Source organism: Ambystoma mexicanum, chromosome 2p, assembly GCF_040938575.1.
Source record: "Ambystoma mexicanum isolate Mex_15411 chromosome 2p, UKY_AmexF1_1, whole genome shotgun sequence".
Taxonomy (NCBI): Eukaryota; Metazoa; Chordata; class Amphibia; order Caudata; family Ambystomatidae; genus Ambystoma; species Ambystoma mexicanum.
The window spans coordinates 637803525-637815295 of record NC_090923.1 but is presented as its reverse complement, the minus strand read 5'-3'; the positions used below and the strand labels follow the sequence as shown (position 1 = coordinate 637815295).

General features: G+C 49.2%; 1 protein-coding gene across 2 annotated transcripts in view; it reads right to left on the bottom strand.

The window, feature by feature from the left end:
* Positions 1-1123: 1123 nt before the first annotated feature.
* LOC138566630 (acylamino-acid-releasing enzyme-like) overlaps positions 1124-11771 on the bottom strand; it is a 1701869-nt gene continuing 1691221 nt past the window's right edge. For both annotated transcript variants that reach the window (XM_069644170.1, XM_069644171.1), the window contains exon 23: positions 1124-1490. In XM_069644170.1, the coding sequence (XP_069500271.1) occupies positions 1385-1490 (106 nt within the window). In that variant the 3' untranslated portion in view covers positions 1124-1384. The remainder of the gene's footprint in view (positions 1491-11771) is intronic.

The following is an 11771-nucleotide window of genomic DNA, read 5'->3' as shown; positions in this document are numbered from 1 at the left end:
GGGGGCGTATGAGCAACCACTTCTTTCAGCTCAACTTTGCCTAAACCAAACATTTTCTTTTTGGCACTATGAATTGGAAGATACATCAGGCTGTTCCATCCCGCAGCTCCCGTGATATTTTCTTTCTCTGGGAACTAAAGACAAACGATTTTGTGGACATTTTGACAAGAATATGATTCTCTGGCCTCATGTCAATACAGCGGTTGCAGGCAGCTTTTAGGAACACAGCATTTTGAAAATAACAATCTTTTAAAGGCACATTTCTTATCATGGGAACAGCTGTCAAATCAAGGTTGGACTGCACAAACACTTTTTGTTCAGGTCCTGATCTCCTTCTGATTGGAAAGCTTTAAGGAGCTCAAAAAAGCAGTAATTTGCTTTGTCTTTGTTCTATGTAAAAGGGATCATCCCAGTAGCTTAGGAGTCTCTTCACTGGGTGGATGTAGCACTGGTTCAATTCAAACTTGCATGCCTTGCCTCCAAATGTTTGCACCTGCTGGCTGTGAGCTAACTAAGCTTGCAGATTATCTACTATATACCCCCTGAGACATTCAAGTGAACCTCTGCTCTTCTTAACGCACCTTGCCAAACCGGGTCAACACTTTGCTCTCCAGGTTCCAAAAGTCTGGAATAATCTTCCTCCCGATATCCATAATTCCTCCTCACGACTGTATTGTGAACCAACCTGGTGGAGTATGGGAGTGCTAGGGGCACTTAATCATTCAATCTGTTTCAGGCAATGCTGTTAATAGCCGAGCATTTCAACGCAATACCTGCTATGTGATGCGGGTACCAGGGCACATAAGGGCAATGGCCATACAAATCTCACCTAGTGGGTATGTCAATGCTTGTTAAATGTCTGTTGTTTTCACTCAGAGCATTCTATAGAACAGATGTTTCTACTGAGATACAAAATGTGTATGTATCAGCGTTTCACATTATTGGTAAAGTCGCTTGTCCGCATACACTTGCACCCAAAGTACAAAAATGAGGACGCAACAATTCATATTCATTGTAATGCCTGTGCTACTAACCTTTTGCACAACATCGGATTTCAGTCTGGGCTGTTTAATAGAATACCAGAAAGTCACACAGTAAATAAACAAAACTTGAGAAACATAAGTAGAATAATTGAAATTGTTTATTTCCCAGTCAACTAGTCAAAGGTCGAAGGATAAGAGCAGCAGATGTGAGATCTGATCAAAAAACAGCACAAATGGTTGATGTTGATTTAGAACATGAGTGTATTTTACATATATATTTTTTCAGGCACGATGAGGAGGTCAATATTATCTGAAGAAATTAAGAGTACAGATTACAAAAGTTGAGTCCTAAATGAAGTTGAATTTCTATGTGGCATAGGTGGTTGTGTCAATCGGCATGATCAGCACATCAGATGCTTGAGCACCCACAGGGCGATGTTCATAAAGCTGTCAGACTCTGCATCCACTTTGGCAAGGGAGTGATTGTTTCCTGGGTACCACAAAACACTAAAAGAGAATAAAAAAACAGACAACCATGAATACAGATCATATTAACTGTGAACTTTACACAAGTGTACTTTAATAGAATACTCATGGAGGTGAACATCATATATTGCTACAAACCAATTCCCACCACAGGAATTACCACATGCAGAAAGTAATTATGTCAATATTATACTTTTCAGACATAAAACAGGCCTCCAAAGTGCATTTCTGAATGAGGAAGAGCAGAAGTTGGCTTACGCATTAGAGCTTGCACTGGTGAGACGCTGAACGTTTTAATTTGTTCTAGCACTTGCTATCACTCTGAAGGCTGTGTCACAAACTAAAGAGGACTTGTAAGAGCAGTCAGAAAGACTTACAAGTGACGATAGGGAAAAAAATGCTATGATTGATTTGCAGTCTTGCAAGTGTGCCTAAGTCACTTAAGCATAATGCACCGCTTCCATAACTTGTTCAAAATTATGATCTTTATCGCAAGAGTGTGCTAAAGTAGTGCACTGAACTCTGGCATGCAGGTAAGGCCAATATTATATTTTCCTAAACCTAAATATATTTTGGAGGCAAATGTTTTCCATAGGAAAACGAATTTCAAAGTGCTGTTGCAATAGCTCAGTGGGAACAATTCCTACAATAAGATCCGTTACATGGAACTATAAGGTTGGAGACATGCTGGATCCTCTTAGCCTTTTGTCTTTTTTTGTTTACTATTCAAATTATGTATTAAGAATCAAAAGTATTTAATATCTTAAAAAAGTCAGAACACATGCAATCCAAGTCCCACAGATCTTCATTATCCATTTACAACCTGTGCATCCAGTATATTTGCCATTATAGCATCAACAAGAGGACTCTTAGGATAACCCTATTTTTAGATATATATTCAACCAAGACTATTTTGTATTTGGTGCATGACAAGTACTCTATACAGTGTATGCTTGGCTAAGTACAGTATGAACAATTAAACCTCAAGTCCTTAGTCATGATCAGTCAATGGCTATGCCCATATCAGCATAATCTGGTATAAACCAAAATGTGCTTAAACCAAAAACTGAATCATAACAACTTGAAGTCAAAATGTGATTTAAAGATAATGTTAGTGCTGCCTGCTTCTCCTCTCCAAGACCCTTTAAAAAAAGGATACAATTATTTTTTCATAGCAGCACCCACCATCACAAATAAAGGACCTATGCACGTCTCACATCATCGTTATCACTCACAAGTGCAATCACTTTGCCCATCAAAGAAGCCGATCATAGATGTCTCATAAAATAGCCTTCATTTGAGACAGATACTGTTGCAAAAGTCTAATTGTTCTGCAATTACCACCTGGGAGAGAAATATCTGATAGACAGGAATGTGCGAGAGAGGAGAGGAGGTTGAGGGGAGCCTGAAAGAGAGCTGAGTGTCATCTGCATAACACTGAAAGTTAGAGAAGGTAGAGATGAGATCGGCCAAAGGTGCCAAGTAGACAGTGGAGAGCCAGGGTGAGAGGTTAGAGTCCTGGGGAACACCACGTGTGGGGAGAGAAGTGGTGGCGAGAAAGATCCCAAGTTGGACTTGGGAGGGTCGGTCCTGGAGGAAGGAGGTCAACCAGTCCACGGCCTGATTTGTGATGCCCAGGTTCTCACAGAGTCGATTGAATGGGGTGGCGTGATTGACTGTGACAAAAGCAGAGGAAAGGTTAAGGAGGATGAGGACAGGAGGAAGGCTTTAATCGTGATTAGTGAGCAGATCTTCACGGGGGGTTCAGGAGAGCAGTTTCCATGCCTCTGACTGCTCTGAAGCCAGACTGATGGTCATGGAGACAACCAACAGATTTAGTGTGGAGATTAGGCTGGGACATGGCCAGCTTTTCCAGGAGTTTGCCGCTCTAGAATAGCTAATCTTTTCTCTACTAATTATGTGGTCATGTGTGCAATACAGCTTTTGACAGTGATACCCTTGTGGCCACGGCATGAACATCTTATCTGCCGTGCTTTTCACCCATTCCACACTAGACTGTTTGAGCTTGGGCATGTGCTTTGGCAATGTCTTACATAAATGCATCAGAGGAGGAAACATCTCCCACTGCAACGAGTCTCAATTGACTGTCAATACTTACTAGATTTTTATTAAACCGGCCAATCCTACTGGCAGGGATTATTGCAGGGTACTTCTGCAGGATTGTAAAATTGGTGGCGTCATTGCTGCAATATAAGGGGGTCTGCACTAGGACAGAGGGACAGAAAAAGGAGACCGACAGAAGGACAGAGAGAAGAGACAGACCATGAGGAAGGCTGCTGAAGCCTACCATCTGACAGCTGTTAGGAGACACCAGAGGAGACTGCTGAGAGTGCATATGGGTGGAGCTGTCCATCTCTAGGGAGGCCTCAAAGCTGACTGGGTCCTATCGTGGAGAGCAGGAGGCCATCTTTGAGAGTGGACAGACCAGACCCCTGCCCTATCTTTCCAGAGTGTCCTAAGATGCAGCTGGCTTTCCTGAACCTTAAACAGAGGCTTGCTATGTAAGTAGAACAGAGCCCTTGGAAACCAAATGGTGGGAGAGTCTGTTTGCCTTGAATCCTTTCCCTTTATAGAGGGTGGAGTAGGGGGGGGCAAAACTGTATAGATCCTTAACCTACGCAACCAAAAATATTAATTTAATTAATTCCCCATTTGGCAGAACACTATGGGGTGGATTTTGTTAAAATGTAAAATTAAAGCTCACTTCCCAGTGTGCGTTGAAAACTATAGCCTATCATTGAATTGAGTAATCCTTGTGGTCCAGCTGACCCAGACTTCCAAGGAAGAGGGGTGTTTTTGTTCTTAAATCAATCCAACCTTTTTATCCAGCTTCTCCAAAACCGGCCTTTCATTAAGGGGGATCTGAAATCCAAAATTCCCCAAATCATTCCAATTTTTCTGTCTGAATTCCCAACATAGACCAAAGCAAAGGAGTCTGAAAAGCAAACCGCTAAATCACCCTGTAGTAACCTCCTCAGGCCCAGCTTCCTAAGCAGATAAGTGCTGGCTCATATTGCATTACGCATTCATGTTGATACCAAAGCACTAACTACATGAGACTAAGGATCGGGCACCAGGGGTCACCCACTAATCTAATCCGCATGCTGTTGCGTCAGAGGACGCATAAACTGTTAACAAACACAAAAGGAGATAACTGATGTGAACGCTATAGACAGTGGCCCTCATTACGACCCTGGCGGAAATCGAAAAACGATGGCGGAAATGCAATACCGCCATCGAATAGCGCTCGGTGCGACTATGACCCGTCACCGCAAAGTACGAAGCCATTAGCGACACCGCAGTGAACGCCAACGCTAACTGCACCAAGCACGCGCGCGCGCGCCATGCCAAACCGCAAACACCACCATGGTGCAACGGTACGCCAATTCCGACCCTAGCGGACATGTACCATTCCGCCATGGCGAGAAGTACGGCATCGCGAATCAACCGTAAACGGCCCCACTGAGTGCCTGTACACCGCTCCCTGCCCACAAAATACAACTCCCCGTAGGTGCAATGAAGCCACAATGCAACCATTGAAATGTACAAGTCACCCATGCATGCCAACGAACAAAAGAAACACAAGAGGGGCCAATGGGAGCTGCAGGGCACAGATGGCACGAATACAGAAGCCATCCCAATGGACATGACCACAGTCCCCCACCAAGAAACGCACGCAAACACAGGCACCTGTGACCAGCAATATTCCGAAAACCACATCATTCAACCAGTCCACCTGGCTGACCGGCATCTGTTACACAAAACCCAATCCCCCGCCCCTGAGCATGACAACATTCAAACTGGCATATTGGCAGCCCCCATCCCTGACCTCACTGGGCTTCGTAGGCAAACGCGCACAGCACAGTACCACGCAACTAAACCCCGAAGCTGGAACCCAATGCAGATCTCCTCACAATACATCGCCCCCCAAATAGGCATATGCCACATCACTTGCAAAGAAAAACGCTACACGGGCCAAATCAGAATAGAAATTTAATGCACATCAAAATCACCAAGCACATACAGCCATCAGGCCATGAACTCCAAAACACTAATCACCATTGTGGGCTGCTTCCGCAAGAAATGACCAGCCACTACCTGTGTGTCGCCCTGTTCCCCCATGGTACACAGAGCCACATTCACGTACGAAAAGGCAACATGGAAGCGCACAGAACCGCAGGGCCGTCCCAATGGGGAGGCACTAGTCCAGCTGAAAGGCCGAAATGTTGCTCCGAGCCACCAGTACTGCGTAAGGGCATGTGGCCCATTGGCGATCGTCCCATAAGATCGTAATGCTGCTCCACTGATTAACACGAAGCAGCAGGTGTCGGGAGTAAAATCCATCTGCAGGAGTGGCATACAGATGGCAGTGGCAAAAGGGGAGGAGATACCTGTCAACCAAAAGAAAAGAAAAAGAACAGAATGGCCATCAGAACTACATACCAACAACTCACTTCAATGATCACACGAAATCCACAGCCATATGCATGCTAGCCCACTCCAAAGGAACATCACCACCCCAAAACCACTTGCGACTCATAACCATCTATATCGAGGTGCAAACACCATCACAAACGAGTGTCTGAGGGCGCCTCGAGACAGGGAGGGCTCAACAAGGCCAGATGGACGATGGTCCCACTATGGCAGCCCTGCATCACATAGCGTAGGGGAGGCGGATAGATCCCAAGAAGCCCTGTACATGGCAAACTCTGTATCAAATCACCTGCCCATGCATCCATCCATCATTCCCTCATCCCGGGATCAAAATGCCTGAATAATTACTCACATAACATTAGAAACATCCATTGAGTCTGTGCGTTATGCAGCCTGCTAAATCCACAGTGCCCCAGCCCGTAATTCCAGTGTTGTGAAGTAACATGTATTTGGGAACGGACGGCCTCATCGCCCACGTAGCTATTGCGCATCCCAAACTATTCATATCAATCATTGCTCCCTCGCCATGGGCCCTGTCTCAAGGACATAGAACAATAGAACGTTACATTTGCAGTCAGACCTGTGGGCATCTCCTCGCCGCTAGCTGGAAACCGAAAGCGCCGCCCTTCGAATTCCTCATTTGCAACATCACGTCGAAAAGGCATCTGTGGCCGTTTGAAATCACTAATTATTCCATCGAGTGCGGCTGTGTGTGAAAATGGCAACTGCCTTCACCCACGAATGGGACGCCCCGCCCGTCGTTGCAACTCGGTACAGTGATGCATGAGGGCCCACCGTTACTCGAGTACTACGTCCCACTGACCCCTCACAAGTCTGTTCGCGACTGCACAGATAGTATGTGAAACAATGGGACCACAGCAGAATGAACATATCAACCAATCTTACACGGCCATCGGGTACAAATACATGATTGCAATAGCAAGATACAATTCCCCGAATTGCAGCGTTGTGCGCGGGACGTGCTCGGCCAAAGGGGAGAGCAGTTTGCACAGGTGGAATCAATCACCACAGGTGGAGGCCATACAGCCTGAAAACACATAAATTGCACAGCCAGTCTCCTCCCACAACCACACCGAAATGCTACCGGCAGGACTCGCGATGTTGGCCCTGGGGGACCTGATAGCACTGCAAGTGCTCCGACTCCAAGAAGTAGACGAACACCAACTACAACCAGCCGCACGGAGGAGACGCAGGAGGAGGAGGAGGCCAAGGCAGGGCCAGCAAGGCCCACCAGCACAGCCACTACCACCACGCAGGCAGCCCGCAATTCAACGCCTCCGAGCACATCCGTTCAACCTCACTGATGAGCAGATCCACACCCTCTACCGTCTGGACCGGGACACCATAGCCGCCATTGTGGACATGACACAGGCTGACCTTGTCAGCATGATAGATAGCCCAACCGCCATCCCACCCCTACTGAAGGTGGTGTCTGTACTCCACTTCCTGGCCACAGGCACCTACCAGCACACAGTCGGACAGTTGCATGGCATTTCTCAGCCACTGTTCTCACGGACACTATTGCAAGTGCTCGATGCCCTCCTGAAGCACGCAGACGACTACATCTCTCTACCACGCTCGGAGCAGGAAATAACCAACACAAAAGTGGGATTCCATGCACTTGCCGGCATACCGGGTTGCATTGGTGCCATCGACTGCACCCATGTTGAATTGGTCGTCCCACATGCCATGGAGGCCCAGTACCGCAACCGAAAACAATTTCATTCCCTGAATGTACAGATGGTGTGTGACTCCAACAGGATCATTACACATTGTTGTGCCCGATTCCCTGGATCAACCCATGATTCTATGGTCTTGAGGAACTCTACAATACCACGCTACATGGAGCGACACGCAGGGAACAGATCCTGGCTACTCGGTGAGTCTCATTACATGCATGATGATGTGGGGTATGTGAATTGTCAATGACCTGCCAGGAAGAGGGGGGGGGGTGTGCGTACGTAGCAATGGCATTCCACATCATACGTTTCTTGTCCACATACAGGTGATGCTGGATATCCACTGAAGAGATGGCTCCTCACACCAGTCCGGAACCCACGGGACCAGCATGAGGAGGACTACAACCATGCCCACTCACGTACCCGTGTAGTCATTGAACAGGCATTCGGCCTACTGAAGACCCGTTTCCGCTGCCTCAGCAGGTCTGGCGGGGCACTCCTGTACCGCCATGAGAAGGTTGCAAAGATGGTGATGGCATGTGTCATGCTCCACAACATGAGCGTACGTAGAAATGTGCCCATGCCCCCTGACGCAGAACTGCAAGCACCTGATGATGGTCATGATGAGGGTGGGGATGTGGCAGCACCTCATGGAGTCTGCGAGGCACCGGAGGGCCGTGACATTCGTCAGCATCTCATTGATGTATGCTTCTAGCACTCACGCCTGGTGGCTGATACATGGACACGGGACTCGTGGCACTGCGTGTGTCTGGGACATGCACAATATGGACTGTACGCCTATGATGGCCTAGTACACAAAGATCAATGTCCACACTTCTCATTGGTTGATCGTGCACTTTTTATGGCATATGTGATATCATGTTGAACACCCTATCGACCCGCCACCCAAGTGAGCCCAACACACCCCCTCCACCCTCCTACCTCCCCCCCGAACACCAGTGTCCAAAGATGCTCATTGTCAGTGGGCTGTCGCTATTGCATGCCCCCTCTGCGGGTATCAGGGGCACCCCTGCCTGTGGAGCGCAGGTTCCTTCCAGATCTACGTTGGGGGCTGCCCTGGACGGAACTTGCAACGGATGATGTGTCTGCCTGCTCACGTCCATGCATGTCCCTAAGGGTTTGCGAGAGCTCAGTGAGCACACGGCGCACTGCGGCAAGTTCGGCACATACGTCTTTGGACGTCGCATGCAGTTCCCCCCTCAGGCTCTCGGTGCTACTCTCCATTTGGACTCTCAGGCTCTCGGTGCTACTCTCAATTTGTGCCCTTAGCGTCTCTGTACCTCTCTCCATTTCTGCCCTAAGTGTCTCTGTTGATGTTTCTATGTCTGCCTTGGTGCCCCCACATTCATCGGCATGGCCCTTGAGGAGTGTGGCCATTTGCTGCTGTTGGACGATTAACTTGTCGAGGGACTGTTGCCTCTGCTGGGCCATGGCCATTTGCGGTGGTGTCACAGAGGGGCTGTTGTCCTCATGTTGCCTTTCCACAGGGCTTGTGGGGGATGGCCAGTCGTCGTCTTGTGGCTGCACCTGCGTGGTATCCTCATGTTGTACGGGATGGGACAGACAGGGGGATTGGGACAGGTCATGGATGGATCTGACCTCGACATCCCCGTCTTCTGTGTCCGAGCATGCTGCCATCAATGGGGTGTCACCTATGGTGCTGCTGCCACCAGAGGCAGTGCCTTCTGTGGCATCCATTGGGGGGACCTGTGGTGGTGGTGTTGTGGCCATGCTGGCTGCTGGGGTGCCTGTTGATGTTCCCTCCTCTGTGCTGCCACCTGATTTGTGCTGCTGCCGTGTCTTGATGCGTGCAGCTGAGGTGGAGGGTCTCTGGCCGTTCGTCTTGGCCCTCTTTGCAGGTGTGCTGGTAGGGGTGTCCTGTAGCTCGTCGTTTGGATCGGACCCTGTGGTGGAGTAAAGGAGGGCGAGGGTTATTGATGGGTCAGTGGGAATTGGAATGGCATTGTATCACATGCATTGGGGTGGTACCTGAGGGTGATTTGGGTCGGGGTCTTGGAGGTGCTTTGATTTGTGTGTGGAGTGAGGGTGCAGTTGTTTGGCAGCCTGCAGTTAGGGTGTGCCTGCTGCACGTGTAGTGCGTGTATTAGGGGTTTTTAATTATTTATGTATTTATTGTGGGTTTTGACGTGCGCTTTCAGGCCGATGTGTGTGGACGTTCTCCTGGACATGTGTTTCTGTTGCACTATGTGGACGCATGGTACTTCACATGGTTGGACTTTGTGGATTTGGCATTGTTTTATCTGGCCCACCTACCTGAATCTTCGGATGTCTGCACTCCTTTCTCCATCCCTCCGACTCCCTCTATGCTCTCCATTCCGATGGTGGAGGCACAGATTTCTTCCCAGGGGGTCAACTTGATGGGTGATTCAGGACCTCCCCCGGTGGCTGTGGCAATGTTGCGGTTGGCAGAGAGTATGCTGCGGACGCGTATCCGCAGGTCGTCCCATCGCTTGCGGCATTGCTGTGGGGTGCGGGGTGCGGTCCCCACCGCACTTACCCGCTGTGCCACCAGAGCCCATATGGCCTTCTTGTTTGCAAGTGCCGTCCTGGTCATTTGCGTGGAGAAGACGACGGCAGCATTCTCCTGGAGGGTCTCTGTTAGCACGGTGAGTTCCTCACGGGAGAAGTGGACCTGCCGCTTGCGGTCGCACGCTTTCTTCGCTACTTTTCCCATTTTTCTTGGTTTCGCTAGGGTGGTTGACGGGTTGGGGTGTGTTTCAGGGTAGTGATTTTGGTGGTTGTGTGGTTTTGGTGTTTTTATAGGTGTACGCCGGGATGTTTCCCGTTCCGGGCCCATGTTTTAACTTCCGTTTCCGTATATTTCCGGGCACCGTACTTTCCGGTAGGCGCACACTGCGGTGACCGCTAAGAGGGGTGGCGGTATTGCACCTAGGGCGCCGTACGGCGGCGGTGTGGGCCGTTTTGGGCTCATTTCCGCCATCGCGGACTTTGCACTTCCGCCGTGGTGTGGTGCTCGTGCCCGATGGGTCGGAATGGGCCGCACTTTGCTCCTTCGTACAATGGCGGAAACGCTATTTACGCTGTGGCGCTCCGGTCAGTCGCTTTCCGCCAGGGTCGTAATGAGGGCCAGTGTGTGTGTGTTTGGGCGCATACTAATTGCATCTTTTTGGCAGACCACAGGTGCCGCTGCTACGACGCTCTGTCGAATGGCTTCTGGGACAGCTGAGGTAGGCACCGGGCATAGACGCTACATGGACACAGAGGAAGCTAAGTGCTCATTCCTTATTCTTGTGTTATAGCAATGTTATTGATACCAATGTCATGGCAATGTTTTTGATACCAATGTATGTTACAGCATGGGTTGTTGTGTCGGTGTCTGTGTACCAAACCGCTCAAGAAGGCCATTCATTGGCAAAGGTTATCAAGCATTGGGCATTTTCCAGAGTGTATCATTGCGTGACTACTCGGTGGGCAACCGAGTGGTAGTGTTCACAACTCAGTGAGGCAAACAACCGAGTGACAGTCTGCCCATCCAGAAACTGTGCATGTGAAATGTGTGTGTGTGTGTGTGAGAGAGAGAGTGCAACTAGCACGCAGCCAAGGCGTGAAAGCCATCATAGCAAACCAAAGAGCCAAGGTGTGCAAACCAGCACAGCAAACCATAAGAGCCAAGGAGCAGGTTTCCCCTTGAACCCCCCTACCTATCCATCAGTACCCCCTAACCCTTCTTCCAGTAATCCTGCTTCCCTCTACCTACCCAATCCGTGGACCCTAACCCTCTTTCCCTCTGGGGGTTGCGGTTCCCTGAGTTGCTGCTGGTGCAGGTGCCAAGACCCTCAAGGGGAGGTAGGAGTTTGTGCTGCCTTTGCATTGGAGCAACAACCTTAGAGAAGCGCAAACCCAAGTATTCAATAGCGCCTAGGTAGCATGAACTCACCAAGATGGAGGACATAGTCGGAGTCCTGCTGGAGTTAAAAACTGAACTGGCCGCAACGCAGCAAGACTACGCAATCCTAGTTACCTGGGTACAAGACCTCACAGCACAAGGGACCCCTCTCCCAACAGAGCCCCATCACCAATCCCTTCCACTCCAGTCAATGTACAGGTGATAGCATAACCCCACTTACCCTTGGCCCCGCCAGAG